General features: G+C 41.6%; 1 protein-coding gene across 2 annotated transcripts in view; it reads left to right on the top strand.

Annotated features, from left to right (window-relative positions):
• Positions 1-7,189: 7,189 nt before the first annotated feature.
• The window catches only part of FLT4 (fms related receptor tyrosine kinase 4), a 340,007-nt gene continuing 331,001 nt past the window's right edge, over positions 7,190-16,195 (top strand). The window contains exon 1 of one of the 2 annotated variants that reach the window (XM_040345001.1): positions 7,190-7,861. In XM_040345001.1, coding sequence (XP_040200935.1) covers positions 7,804-7,861 — 58 coding nt within the window. In that variant the 5' untranslated portion in view covers positions 7,190-7,803. The remainder of the gene's footprint in view (positions 7,862-16,195) is intronic. The other variant, XM_040345000.1, reaches the window with a different exon arrangement.

Raw genomic sequence — 16,195 nt, 5'->3', positions numbered from 1 at the left:
ATCTGGCTCTATGGTGATAGACATGCATATATATTTAAAAAATATATATTTTGGTATGTTTTTCTGAATATTTATAGAAAAATATACTTGTGACAAATGTGTATTTTTTCTTTACGAAGGGGCAGCAGCAAACTGGGAGGGCTAAATGGTTCCTATTTGCTGTATATAGATCTGTCAGTTAATGTTTAGTTTTATTAGTTTCTCTTTAATATTTTGAAATGTAGCTTAGGGTTTGTTAATATAAAGAATTTCAAATAGCAAACATATGGGCTAGAATTCAGGGATAGGGTGGGGTCCGGGGCTCTTCATAGACACAGAGCTGTTGATAGATCCTGCAAAAAAAAACAACCAGATTAAGCAACTATCGTGACTACCCTAATAAACTATTTTTTATGTATTTACAAATGTGCTTGTAGTGGTCACCATCCATATAGAAAGTTATGCCGCATACACACGATCATTTTACTGCATGAAAAAAAACGACGTTTTTAAAAACGTCATTTAAAATGATCGTGTGTGTGCTTCACATTGTTTTTCGGCTTCTGAAAAACGACCAAAAAAATATTTGAACATGCTGCATTTTTTAACATTGTGTGTGGGTTAAAACGAAGTTTGAAACCCGCGCATGCTCAGAAGCAAGTTATGAGATGGGAGCACTCGTTCAGGTAAAACTACCATTCATAATAGAGTAAGCACATTCATCACGCTGTAACAGACAGAAAAGCGCGAATCGTCTTTTACTAACACAAAATCAGCTAAAGCAGCCCAAAGGCGAATAGAACTTCCCCTTTAGAGTGCCGTCATACGTGTTGTACGCCACCTCGATTTGTTCATCATTTTTTTAAAACGATGGTGTGTGGGCAACGTCGTTTTTAATGATGAAGTTGGAAAAACAATGTTTTTTTCATGCCGAAAAATGATCGTGTGTACGCGGCATAAGACTCGAGCAAAAAACAGTAGAGAGAGGTCTGCATGAATAAAGCTGGCCATACACCAGTAGAATATAGGTAAAATATTGTCATTTTATGAACGTTCGTTTGATTTTTCTTAGTAGTGTCAAATAAACAAATATTTTTTGCCACAGTGATGAGAAAATTCTAAGGAGCAGGATAAAAACGTTCTCTTGAATATATGAAATCCTCACTGTAAATGTAGTTTTTGTTCAGAAAAAATTGTACATACAGTAATATGCATGTTCTAGGCACAAAGGAAACTTGTTTAATACCTCTGGAATCCCATTCAAGTAGCAAGTCTGGAAAGAATTTAAAGGGCTTTCAAATGAAGTTCATTGATTCAGTAATGGCAAGATCGAATTCTCTGATGATTCTCTCACATCCCTCCAGCCTGTGTCTTAGAATAATAGGGAGGTGAAGCCTACATCAATCTTCATGTTATATCCCACCCCCAATGTGTTTAGCTGATTAGTGGGCATGCAGGAAGAGAGAGGGAGTGGGCTGTCATTTACCACTGTCTATACACCCACATGTGTGACTCTATAGTCACATAGGCAAGGTCCTACTCATATAATGTATTCAGACGGCTTCCAACCAGATTCCCTGCGACACTGTTCAGTCCCCTTTTTCAGCTGAGCTTCACAGGCAGTGTCTTCCAGATAATTTCATTAAGTCCAAGTTCCTCCAAAGTCCTCAGCTAAACGCATGCTGAGGCCTAACAGCTCTTCTGTAACACGCAGGCTGCCTCCCAGGGGGACGGGCCTCATAAAAAAGAGCTCTGAACAGACCCTCCAAAACAATTACCCTCTGCCCAGCCACACCTTCTGGACATCTTTCAGGGATTGGCTGAGGTCAGATAAATATTCATACCCCGTGGCTAACCCTTCTACTCAAATGAAGGAGCGATCACTTGTAAACAAACCGGCGTCATGTCCGGTTCCTCTCTACCCTCTCTGTACCGATCGGTACAATGTGAGAGTAGAGGGTGAGAGATCCGGTGCAGCAGCGCTGTGGTCTGGATCAGTAGTGCCCACAGCACTGATCTGTGCCCATTGCAGCCTCATCCAGCCATCCATCCTTCCATGGTTAGCCCCATCCATACTCATACTCAGCCATCCATTCTCATACTCAGCCATCCATGCTCATCCATCCATGCTCAGCCATTCATGCTCAGCCATTCATGCTCAGCCATCCATGCATTGCTCAGCCATGCCATCCACACTCAGCCACCCCATCCACGCCCAGCAATACCTAGCCATACTTAGCAATACCCAGCCATACTCAGCCATGCCATCCATGCTCAGCCATACTCAGCCATACTCAGCCATACTCAGCCATACTCAGAAATACCCAGCTATACCCAGCAATACTCAGCAATACCCAGCCATACTCAGCCATATCTAGAAATATCCAGCCATACCCAGCAATACTCAGCCATCCCCATTCGTGCTCATCCATGCCACATCCATGCCATGCCTAGAACAGGTGCTCCCTGCATGTTGGGCCTCTGTATGTGGCCAGGCTGTGGAAAAGTCTCCCACATCGCTGTACTCGAGAGAAGTAGGAGAATCTATTTTGGGGTGTAATTTTTGGTAGGTACATACAATGTGTTAGAAATATTGTATAAATGTACAACTTTGTGTAATAAAAAATGTGTTTTCATTTTCTTTCCACATTTTCAAAAAACTTGTAGAAAAAAATTACATGTTCAAAAGACTCATTATGCCTAATACATTATAAGTTGGGGTGTTTTCTTTCCAAAATTGGGTCATTTTTGGGGCCTTCAAAAGTGTACGAGGTAGTCAAGAAATGATATGTGTAATTTATGCTCCTAGAATACCTGACGGTGCCCCCTACATGTTGGGCCTCTGTATGTGGCCAGGCTGTTTGAAAGTCTCACACATGTGGTATTGCCAATTCGCTATACTTAGGAGGAGGAGTAGAATCTGTTTTGGGGTGTAATTTGTGGTATGCATAAGCTGTGTGTGAGAAATAACCTGCTAATATGTCAATTTTGTGAAAAAGTAAAAAAAATAATAATATTTTGCAAAGAATTGTGGGAAAAAATTACAACTTAAAAAAACTCACCATGCCTCTTACTAAATACCTTGGAATGTTTACTTTCCAAAAAGTGGTCATTTGGGGGGGTATTTGTGCTTTCCTTACTTGTTAGGGTCTCAAGAAATGAGACTTGAGAAATGATATCAGTACTTCCGGGGTGATGCATTTTCAGAGATTGGCATCATAGCTTGTGGACTCTATGGCCCGGATTCAGATAGAATTGTCTATCTATCGGCAGGCGTAACGTATCACAGATACGTTACGCCGCCGTAAATTAGGGCGCAAGTTCCGCATTCAGAAAGGACTTGCGCCCTTAGTTACGGCGGCATAACGTATGTGTGTCGGCGTAAGCCCGCCTAATTCAAATGTGGATGATGTGGGCGTGTTTTATTAAAATGAATGGTGACCCCGCGTATTTGACGTATTTTACGAATGGCGCATGAGCCGTTCGTGAAAAAATCCCAGTGCGCATGCTCAAAATTACGCCGCAAATCGTCATTGCTTTAGACGTGAACGTAACTTACGTACAGCCCTATTCGCGAACGACTTACGCAAACGACGCAAAATTTTCAAAACTCGACGCGGGAACGACGTCCATACTTAACATTGGCTACGCCTCATATAGCAGGGGTAACTTTACACCAGAAAAAGCCTAACGTAAACGACGTAAAAAAATGCGCCGGCCGGACGTACGTTTCTGAATCGGCGTATCTACCTAATTAGCATATTTATTGCGTAACTAGACGGAGGCGCCACCTAGCGGCCAGCGTAAATATGCAGCCTAAGATACGACGGTGTAAGACACTTACGCCGGTCGGATCTTAGGGAAATCTATGCGTAACTGATTCTATGAATCAGTCGCATAGATACGACGCCGCACACTCAGAGATACGACGGCGTATACGGAGATACGCCATCGTATCTCCTTTCTGAATCTGGCCCTATAACTTTTACAAGGGAACATAGTATAAGGTCTGGTGTCACCCCAACATCACCTCCATCCCTATTACAATACATTTATACACATGGGGTTTGCCCTGGGACTTTAAATGAGGTGAATATGGTAAGCCAAAAAACATATCACGATAATAAAAAAAGTTGATTTATTACAATTTGTTGCACATGTAAGACACAACAGCAATAAATACAGGCCATAAAAAATATGCATACAATGTGAACATGGGTCAGTCCACATACATGGTAAACAGTATATACCAATTACAAACATCAGAGAAATGTGCAAGCATCGGTAGTACCCGACAGCATTTCGCGAGACCGCGCTCGCTCTTCAGGGGTAAATGCTTTGCTATATCTCTAATAAAAGTAGTAAATCAAATGAATGTATGTAGCATAAAATAGGCAGGGAGGTAAGTCATCATTGGGGTCAAACTGTAGGACCCCATACTCACCAATGGGCTGGGCCACAATATCAAATCGCTGATTCCACCGGCGGTGGCAGCAACAAACATCCAGCACAGGAGCTGAGGAGGCAGAGCAAAAGGTAACCCCTTTCACAAAGACCAAATAATATACACCGATTTGGGTTATTTTTACCTAAGATATGTAGCAGTATAAATGTGGGCCAAAATTTATGAAGAAAATTACTAATTCGCTAAATTTTATAACAGAAACTAAGAAAATTTAATTTTTTTACAGAATCTTCGTTTTTTCTTTACCACCAAAAGAAAGCTTTATTTGTGTCAAAAAAAAAGGACAAACTTTTCATATGGGTACAGTGTTGCATGACTGAGAAATTGTCATTCAAAATGTGAGAGCAAGCAACGAAAGCTAAAAAATGGTCTGGCTAGGAAGGGGGTTTAACCACTTCCCGCCCGGCCTATAGCCGATTTACGTCCGGGAAGTGGTTGTTTCATGCCGTGCGTGCCCGTGGGGGCGCGCAGCGCGGCGATCGGTGATGCGGGGTGTCAGTCTGACACCCTGCATCTCCAATCTCGGTAAAGAGCCTCCGGCGGAGACTCTTTACCACGTGATCAGCCGTGTCCAATCACGGCTGATCACGATGTAAACAGGAAGAGCCGTTGATGGCTCTTCCTCACTCGCGTCTGACAGACGCGAGTAGAGGAGAGCCGATCGGCGGCTCTCCTGACAGGGGGGGTTCGCGCTGATTGTTTATCAGCGCAGCCCCCCCTCGGATCGCCACACTGGACCACCAGGGATGCCCACCCTGGACCACCAGGGTGGGCCAAAAAAAAAAAAAAGTAAAAAAAAAAAGCCTGAAAAAAAATAAAGTAAAAATAAATAAAAATAAAGCATTAAAAAAAAAAGATGCCAATCAGTGCCCACAAATGGGCACTGACTGGCAACCTGGGTAAATCACCTGTGCTGCCCCACAGTGTCCATCAGTGCCACCCCAGTGTCCAGTGCCACCCCACAGTGCCCATCCATGCCCAGTGCCCACCTATCAGTGTTCATCTGTGCCACCCATAAGTATCCATCAGTGCCACCCATAAGTGCCGCCCATCTGTGCCGCCTATGAGTGCCCAGTGCTGCCCAAGAGTGCCCATCAGTGCCGCCTATGTGTGCCCATCAGTGCCGCCTATGAGTGCCCAGTGCCGCCCAAGAGTGCCCATCAGTGCCGCCTATGTGTGCCCATCAGTGCCGCCTATGTGTGCCCATCAGTGCCGCCTATGTGTGCCCATCAGTGCTGCATACCAGCGCCGCCAATCAGTGCCACCTTATCTGTGCCCGTCAGTACTACCTCATCGATGTCCATCAGTGCCATCTCATCGGTGCCCATCAGTGCCACCATATCAGTGCCCGTAATTGAAACAGAAAAACGGATTTACAAAAAAATTAACAGAAAAAAATAAAAACATATTTTTTTTTTCAAAATTTTCAGTCTTTTTTTAGTTGTTGCGCAATAAAAAAAAATTGCAGAGGTGATCAAATACCACCAAAAGAAAGCTCTATTTGTGGGGAAAAAAGGACGCCAATTTTGTTTGGGTACAGTGTAGCATGACCGCGTAATTGTCATTCAAAGTGCGACAGTGCTGAAAGCTGAAAATTGGCTTGGGCGGGAAGAGGCGTAAGTGCCTGGTATGGAAGTGGTTAAAGGGGTTGTAAAGGTAAAAAAAAATTGCCCTAAATAGCTTCCTTTACCTTAGTGCAGTCCTCCTTCACTTACCTAATCCTTCGATTTTGCTTTTAAATGTCCTTATTTCTTCTGAGAAATCCTCACTTCCTGTTCTTCTGTTTGTAACTCCACACAGTAATGCAAGGCTTTCTCCCTGGTGTGGAGTGTCGTGCTCGCCCCCTCCCTTGGACAACAGGAGAGTCAGGACGCCCACTAACACACAGCGCCTTTCTCAATCTGCAATGTAGAGCAGGGATATGCAATTAGCGGACCTCCAGCTATTGCAGAACTACAAGTCCCATGATGCATAGCAAGACTCTGACAGCCACAAGCATGGAACCCAGAGTCAGAGGCATGATGGGACTTGTAGTTTTGCAACAGCTGGAGGTCCGCTAATTGCATATCCCTAATGTAGAGAGTGTCCTGACTCTCCTGTAGTCCAAGGGAGGGGGCGAGCACAACACTCCATACCAGGGAGAAAGCCTTGCATTACTGTGTGGAGTTACAGGCAGAAGAACAGGAAGTGAGGATTCTCAGAAGAAATAAGGACATTTAAAAGCAAAATCGAAGGATGAGGTAAGTGAAGGAGGACTGCAGGTAAAGGAAGCTATTTAGGGAAAAAAAATTGTACCTTTACAACCCCTTTAACTGCCTAGTGGGTAAGTGGTTAAAGTAACAGGATCTTTATTTTTATTTTTTTGGGTTAACATCTGGAATTACATGAAAAATGTGTATCACACTTGTAGTGCCATTAACTGGTATTGGCACCCCAAATGAGGTCAGTGAATGTGCATGATGTGCAGAGGTGGGTGGGGCCCTTACATTTATAAGTGTATAAGATATTTTAGAAATTGGGTTTACAATTATTTAAAGTACAAGATTTGGAAAATCAATGTGACCATGGCACTCTGTGCGTCACATGTATGCGTCAGATGAGGCAGAGAGGCGCACTGTAGCGGATGACAGGTCCTAGCACAGGTATACATCCATTCAAAGCTCACCATCAGTGGTTAGAGATCTGCTCATCTGTGGCAAACCTTAGCAGTACATACCCAGCAGCAATGCTTTTATCTGAACAACCACACATCAGAGAGGCTGGGGTGTTCGTAAACTAGTCTGCAGCAAGCAGCAGATTAAAACAATAATAAATACATTCACACAGGAACTTCTATCCTCCCCACCCCCTTATCCCTCCTTTTCAAAAGTGCTGTACTTTAAAAGTTTTTTTTTTTTTTTTCCTGGCAGCTTGGTGGAAATACAGAGAGAGCTCCGTCTAATAACACACATAGGAAAAGGAAACTGTTGTATAATGCATCCTCATCCCTGTGCACACACAGTCACACACACAAAAGTTTCCTCTGAGCTCCAAGGGATTCTTTAATTCTCATTCAGCACATCCTCAGGCAGAAGCATTTTGGGAGTAAAAATTTGACGTATTCTTCAGCGTTCTCTCCCACCTGCGTCCAGTATTTGTAGCTAAAGTGATGCGGTCGCTGCTAGTGACAGAAAACAAAGAGTGACACTATTTTGTTCATTGGGCGCTGTTGCTGACGTCGGTATCTTTTTGCGGCTCTTCTGCACCATTTTTTATTTATTTATTATTTTCACTTTTTTTTTTCCTGGGAATAAAATTGTCAGATTGCGTTTTTTTTTCTGGTGGTGATACGGAAATCTCTGCGGAGGGGAACACTGGAAATGAAGAGAGTCCTCTGCGTGCTTTTCGGCATATGGCTGGCTACTTTTGACAGGACAGGTAAGAGTTTCGTTCTCTTTAAATGTGAATCTGCTTTGCGTGATAAATACGAGTACATATGATTGCTGTGTTGTGCAAATGAATGATCTTCAAGGACTCAAGCATTGCTGACAGTAATAGGGTAGCGTAAGGGTCAAATGGGACAACAGCACTTGTTGCGACAAAACTGCATCAGTTGTAAGCGATTTTTAAGCGCGCCTGAGTTTCATTTGAGGGCTCAGTGAGATCTTTATTTGCTTACCAAGGTTAAATTAACCCCTTGTGTTGAAAATGGGACAGCCAACAGGAAATAATTGTGATGCTATTAAGAGATGAAAATGCTTGTAATTGAGCTTCCAAAAATTGTTCCCTTATCTCAGTGGAAAAAGGAATAATCATTTCACTGTAGTCCCAAACTGGGACTAAAACGCAAACACACGTGAGGTGTTGTTATTATCTGCTTATTATTTGTATTATTATCCTTTTCATATTTGTTATAATGAGGATTTTTTGCAGCATTCAGCAGCATGCAGGGGGTAATATTATTTAACAAACAATGAAACAAATATTGCAAGGGCTCTGTTCCCAGGAGCTTACAGTCAAGATATAAGTTGCAAATAAGGTTATTGATAAGGGTATCGTTTCATGCTCCTACGTGATCAAAGATTTTAATGTGTGTAAGCCCTATAGATGTATGGTAGGCAGGTAAAGCAGAATTGACACCTGACTCTAAAGCCGCATACATGCGATCAGTCCATCCGATGAGAATGGTCTGATGGACCGTTGTCATCGGTTAACCGATGAAGCTGACTGATGATCCGTCGCGCCTACACACCATCGGTTAAAAAACTGATCGTGTCAGAACGCGGTGACGTAAAACACACGACGTGCTGAAAAAAACGAAGTTCAATGCTTTCAAGCATGCGTCAAATTGATTCTGAGCATTCTGAATCTTAGTAATGTTTACATGAAAATCTTTTGCTATACAATAAAACCTTGGTTTGCAAGCATAATTCGTTCCAGAAACCAAAGCACTTGTATATCAAAGCACTTGTATATCAAAGCATTTTTTTACAGAGTATAAAAGAGAAGAGAGGCACCTCTAAGTGAAGCAATAAGTTGCTAAATGTTGTAACTTTATTAAATGTAATCATATTGCTACACTTATGCCCTGTACACACGATCGGTTCATCCGATGAAAACGGTCTGATGGATTTTTTAATCAGATATCCGATGAAGCTGACTGATCATCAGTTAAAAAACTGATCGTGTCAGAACGCGGTGACGTAAAACACACGACGTGCTGAAAAAAACGAAGTTCAATGCTTCCAAGCATGCGTCGAATTGATTCTGAGCATGCGTGCCTTTTGACCGATGCTTTTGCATACTAACGATCGTTTTTTGACCTATCGGTTAGGCGTCCATCGGTTCAATTTTAAAGCAAGTTCTTTTTTTTTTTGACCAAAGGATAACTGACCGATGGGGCCCACACACAATCGGTTTGGACCGATGAAACGGTCCTTCAGTCCGTTTTCATCGGTTTTGACCGATCGTGTGTACGCGGCCTGACACCTGACTCTAATGGAGAAGGACCGTCCTAAGTTTTGTCCTGGAATAATTTTTTTACCTGAATTTGGACATAGATAACTTTCACTTTAAAATTCCTTTTATTTAGGAAGGGGCAGTGGTGACAATATGGATGTTTCTTACCAATCTATCACCTCTGCCTAAAAGCTTTGTATTATTATGGTTCTTACAGTAATCATATTTGAATGTAATATGATGGTTACGTACATTAACAAACTTTAATAGTGAAATAGTTTGCAGCATTCGGTACCTGCTTTATAATGCTAAAGTGATTTCCAAACATTTTAGCCAAAAAGACCTGAAGCCAACTGAAACCAATCAGAAGCATTGTTTCATGCTGTCATTGCAGATCAGAGAATTAAAGCTAGAACCTGGTTACTTGCTATTGGCAGCAGCCCTACTGGTTCCGATAATACATCTTTATGATGTATGGCTAACCTAAGAGTGCAACATGTCCATCTCAGTGCTGAAATGAAATCACAAATTATTAACACACAGCACAAGTAAACCATATGTCGGCCTGTTACACCCAAAATGTAAACAAGGCAAAATCTTGACCGCAGTAGACCCCTGTTTCCAAAACGCCCATAAACATCATGCAACATCTGTTATTGTCGAAGAATGGCTTACATAGGATTTAGACTGTAAAATGCACATCACAGCTAATCACCAGGAACTATTTGAACTTGTATAAGTGCTACACCACAACCTCAAACTCTTAATTAAACACTGTCGTGGTAACTGCTTAACCCCTAATATATCAAGCAAGATAAACTTGGTGGACATCTGTTGTCTCTAGATCTGTAGGCATATCTTTAATATCATATACTAAAAGTGACGAATACGTATTTGTACTTCTATGGCAAAATGCCAGCTCAGCTGTCGTAGATTTTTGGTCTCTTTCAAAGGCTTCCAGGGAAATATAAAATGATGTCTATCCCTAACACACATGTCAAGTACAACTGAGCTGTCCATGTCTGGGACATTAAATTATTTAATAAGGCACAGCAAAAAAGCAATATATAATGAGTAAAATGCTGTAACCCATAGTAACCGATAACATGAAAAACTGTCATGATGGATGACTCAAGATTGGCTGCAATCAGCTGCTGCCCTTTGCTTTTTACTTTTTAATTAAGTCTAAAGCCTTTCCAAATCACAACAGAAATACAAAGTCTTTTATTGAAGATTGCATTATTGTGTTATATCTTCCTGTTATGTTGCATACCAAACTTAAATGAACCTGTTAGGTTACAAGCATAGCAATGGCATATGAGTTTTGCACCTTTCAAAATGCATATGCCATTGCGTTTTGAAAGGTGCAAACTAGGGGGCTGTTGTCCTCATTCATAACAAATTCCAAAGAACCAATATGGAGGTTTTGAGTTTGTTGCCTGCAATTTCTACACCAATGACTTACTAGGTGTAGAAGTAAGGATGAAGATGACAGCCGCTCTTAAATCAAGTTGCAGAAAAATCTATTATACTTCTATTCTGATAGGTTCCATTTAAAAGTAGAATTTCTGTATCATTTAACCCATACCTCATATGGAAAGCTATCAAATTTGATTACATATAGATATTTGATTACATATTTCTCAACATTTTTCAATTTCTATTGTCTTTTTTTCTGAAGCTTCATATCTATCTATCTATCTATCTATCTATCTATCTATCTATCTATCTATCTATCTATCTAGTTTACAACATACAATTTTTTTTAAATTCTGATCAAATTATAAATTTTGATCTCAGCAATGACCATACTGAATCTTAGTAATGTTTACATGAAAATCTTTTGCTATACAATAAAACCTTGGTTTGCAAGCATAATTCGTTCCAGAAACCAAAGCACTTGTATATCAAAGCACTTGTATATCAAAGCATTTTTTACAGGGTATAAAAGAGAAGAGAGGCACCTCTAAGTGTAGCAATAAGTTGCTAAATGTTGTAACTTTATTAAATGTAATCATATTGCTACACTTATGCCCTGTACACACGATCGGTTCATCCGATGAAAACGGTCTGATTTTTTCATCAGATATCCGATGAAGCTGACTGATGATCAGTCGTGCCTACACACCATCAGTTAAAAAAACGATCGTGTCAGAACGCGGTGACGTAAAACACAACGACGTGCTGAGAAAAATGAAGTTCAATGCTTCGGAGCATGCGTCGACTTGATTCTGAGCATGCGTGGATTTTTAACCGATGGACGTGCCCACAGACGATCGTTTTTTTTCTATCGTTTTTTTAACCATCAGATAATTTTAAAACAAGTTCCTAGTTTTTTTACCAATGGATAAAAAAACGATAGGGCCCACACACGATCGGTTCGTCTGATGAAAACGGTCCATCAGACCGTTTTCATCAGACGAACCGATGGTGTGTACGCGGCATTAGAGTCTCCTCTCTTCTTTTCTTTATACTCAGTTGTGACATGACACTACTCTTATATCAAGACATCGCTTGTATATCAAGGCAACATTTATTAAAACATTTTGCTTGTCTTGCAAAACGCTCTCAAACCAAGTTACTCTCAAACCAAGGTTTTACTGTACTTGATTCCCACATTTATTTACTATACCCCTATTTGTCGACCTCAACATTTTTGTTAATTTGCTAGAAAATGTGTAATACATTTTACAAGGTCTTTAATTATATGTTTTTAACAATGAACTACCATTTAATTTGTGTTTGAATTCCAGCATGGCAGCTATAAAGACAGCTGCAAATCCAACTACTGGGCATAATCACTCAAAGAGGAAAGAAAACCAAAAATATGCATACAGTATCAAATGAAAATAATGAATCGGCCATAAATAAGTTGCCAACATCCCCAAACTCAATGAAAAAGGTAGTAACCACCAAATATTTACTGGGACTTTATAGGCAACTTATCTAAGATGCCTATAAAGTCCCAGTAAATATTTGGGGGTTATTACCCTGTTTATCAAATGAAAATATAACAAGGAATAAAGTAACAACTATTCAGAATACATTTTTCACAAGCTTGACATCAGTAGAATCTGATTTGTTGCTATATCACCATTTCACTTTGCAATGTTCCTACAAGCCATTCATCCTGACTCACACAGGCCAACCATTATACACTATATTACCAAAAGTAAATGAAATTGAATGGCATCCCAGTTTTAGTCTGTTGGGTTCAATATTGAGTTGGTTCACCCTTTGCAGCTATAACCGCTTCAACTCTTCTAGGAAGGCCTTCTAGGAAGGCTGTCTACAAGGTTTAGGAGTGTGTCTATGGGAATGTTTGACCATCCTTTTAGAAGTCATTTGTGAGGTCAGGCACTGATGTTGGATGAGAAGACCTGGCTCACACTCTCCGCTCTAATTCATCCCAAAGGTGTTCTATCGGGTTGCGGTCAGGACTCTTTGCAGGCCAGTCAAGTTCCTTCGCCCCAAACTCGCTCATCCATGTCTTTATGGACCATGTTTTGTGCACTGGTCCAAACCATTTGGAGGGGGATTATGGTGTGGGGTTTTTTTTTTCAGGAGTTGGCTTGGCCCCTTAGTTTCAGTGAAGGGAACTCTTAAGGCGTCAGCATACCAAAATATTTTGGACAATTTCATGCTCCTGACTTTTTGGGAATAGTTTGGGAATGGCCTCTTCCTGTTCCACCATGACTGTGCACCAGTGCACAAACATTCCCATAGACACACTCCTAAAACATGTGAAAGCCTTCCCAAAAGAGTTGAAATTGTTATAGCTGCAAAGGGCAGACCAACTCAGTATTGAACCCTATGGACTAAGACTAGGATGTCATTAAAGTTCATGTGCGTGTAAAGGCAGGTGTCCCAATACTTTTGGTAATATAGTGTATCTACTACTATATGCAGTCTCTTGCCCAAGAGATACTATTCTTGATTAATGAAATTTATATTACACTGTGTACTACACAAATGACCTGTCTTGTCATGTATCAACTGTTACAGATCACTCTTATGCCTCGTACACACGACCGATTTTCCCATCGGGAAAACTGCCATGACAGCTTTTGGCCAGAAAAACCAACCATGTGTACGCTTCATAGCAGTTTTCCCGACAGGAAAACTGCTGGGAATCCCAGCGGGAAAAATGAGAACATGTTTTTTTTTTTCCCCGTCGGATTCCTGGGGGGTTTTTAAGCCAGCAGTTTTTCTATGGGGAAAGCCTGCGGTGGAGCATACACACAGCCGGCTTTCCCAACCAAAGCCCTCATGGCAAAAGGGAAAAGGGAAAAAGGCTATCAAGCAGGTTCTCGGTTTTCCCCTCGTATTTCCCGGCTGACTTTTTACCGCCAGGAAAACCTATCGTGTGTACAAGGTATAAGTCAACACTGACAAAGCCGGGTACTCTTGTCAAATCACCAGTGCTATCTCTTCTAACTATTCTACCCAATCTCTTGTCATATTATCAATCTGATCTCTAAGGACTCTCTGCCCTACAAAGGCACTTACAAGCTACAGTATGTTGTTACTAGCAGAGAGTGTATGTATTTTATGTAGAATACATACATATAGTACAGTGATGGCGAATCTTGGAACCCCAGATGTTTTGGATCTACATTAGCCATGATGCCCGTGCACTCTGCAATGTAGTTGAGCATCATGGGAAATGTAGTTCCAAAACATCTGGGGTGCCAAGGTTCGCCATCACTGATATAGTATATAATTAAGCCAATTAAAGCGGGGGTTCACCCTTAGAGGGCACTTTTCCCCCTTCGCTTCCTGCTCGTTATTACTAGGGGAATCGGCAATTTATTTTAAAATATGTGCAGTACTTACCCGTTTACGAGACGCATCCTCTCCGTCGCTTCCGGGTATGGGCTTCGGGAATGGGCGGTCCTTCTTGATTGACAGGTTTCCGAGAGGCTTCCGACGGTCGCATCCATCGCGTCACGATTTTCCGAAAGAAGCCGAACGTCGGTGCGCAGGCGCAGTATAGAGCCGCACCGACGTTCGGCTTCTTTCGGCTACGAGTGACGCGATGGATGCGACCGTCGGAAGCCTCTCGGAAGAATGTCAATCAAGAAGGAACGCCCGCTCCCGAAGACCCATACCCGGAAGCGACGGAAGAAGATACAGCTCGAAAACGGGTAAGTACTGCACCTATTTTAATATAAATAGCCGATTCCCCTAGACCGAACGAGCAGGAAGCTAAGGGGAGATTTCTTTTTTTTTTTTAAATGGGTGAACTCCCGCTTTAAGTAGTGCATCAAAGCACAACCAGGACTTGCTTTATTTACAAATTGTGCGCTTTTGCTCATTTGCAGAACATTTGCTAAACATCTAGGCCCAGATTCTCAAAGGGCTTACGACGGCGCAACGCAATGTACTCCATCGTAAGTCCTAATCTGGGCCGTCGTATCTATGGGACTGATTCTTAGAATCAGTTACGCATAGATATCCATTAGATCCGACAGGCGTAAGGCTCTTACGCTGTCGGATCTTAAATGCAATTGTTTTTTTTTTTTGCCGCTAGGTGTCGCCTCCGTCTTTTCCCCGTCGAGTATGCAAATTAGCAAAATATGCAAATTCCCAAACGTACGCGCGGTCGACGCAGTGAAGTTACAACGTTTACGTTAGTTTTGCGCGGCGTAAAGTTGCCACTGCTATATGAGGGGCAACCAATGTTAAGTATCGCCGTTGTTCCCGCGTCAAAATTTTTAAATTTACGTTGTTTGCGTAAGTCGTCCGTGAATGGGGCTGGACGCCATTTACGTTCACGTCGAAACCAATGACGGCCTTGCGACGTCATTTGGAGCAATGCACCCTGGGATATTTTCCGGATGGCGCATGCGCAGTACGTTCGGCGCGGGAACGCGCCTAATTTAAATGCTACACGCCCCCTACCCGGCTAATTTGGATTAGGCGGGCATGTGCCAGGTGATTTACGCTACGCCGCCGCAACTTTACAGGCAAGTTCTTTGTGAATAAAGCACTTGCCTGTAAAACTTGCGGTGGCGTAACGTAAATCAGATACGTTACGCCCGCACAGTTTTACACCCATATACGAGAATCTGGGCCCTAATTTGCTAAACTTAAAGCTGTATTTACCTTTCACATACTCGCTTTAATTATGTTCTTTCAGTACCTAGAAGGCTTATCCACATACTGTAGTGACAACAGATTACAGTACATGACTACATAGGGACCCAAAAGCAAAATAATTTTGGAGTGTTGAATTATCATATATTAGAGCAGCAAATACATGGTATGAAAAACAGGACTAACAAATACTTACTGCCACAGCTACTGAAAAAAGTATAACAATGAATATTGTATTATACCATAGCATTAGAGCTCCTTGAAGTTGTAGTTACTCCCTGCCTGCAACAGTCAATACATATCTAAGGCCAGTCTATTCTGACTGTGACACTGCCCTTCATTATTTCCTTAGAATGTTAATTCAATTAGAAACCATAACATTTTATCTAGTACATGAGTTCAGTAAAATAGAGCATAAAAATGAGATAGTAATCACCCGATCCAGGTGTTTCTTGGATAGAATAAGACTAATGCCTTGTACACACATCGGATTTTCCGTTGGGATAAACTCAGATGGATTTTTCCAAGGAATTCCGTTCAAGCTGTCTTGCATACACGCTGTCACACCAAATTCCGAACGTCAATTGTGATGTGCGTACAACACTATGACGAGCCAAGAAAAATTAAGTTCAATGCTTCCGAGAATGCATCGACTTGATTCTGAGCATGCGTGTTTTTTTCACCGTCAGGATTCCCTACAGACGAACGGAATTT

Source organism: Rana temporaria, chromosome 3 (assembly GCF_905171775.1).
Source record: "Rana temporaria chromosome 3, aRanTem1.1, whole genome shotgun sequence".
NCBI lineage: Eukaryota > Metazoa > Chordata > Amphibia > Anura > Ranidae > Rana > Rana temporaria.
This window is presented reverse-complemented; position numbering and strand designations above follow the sequence as displayed.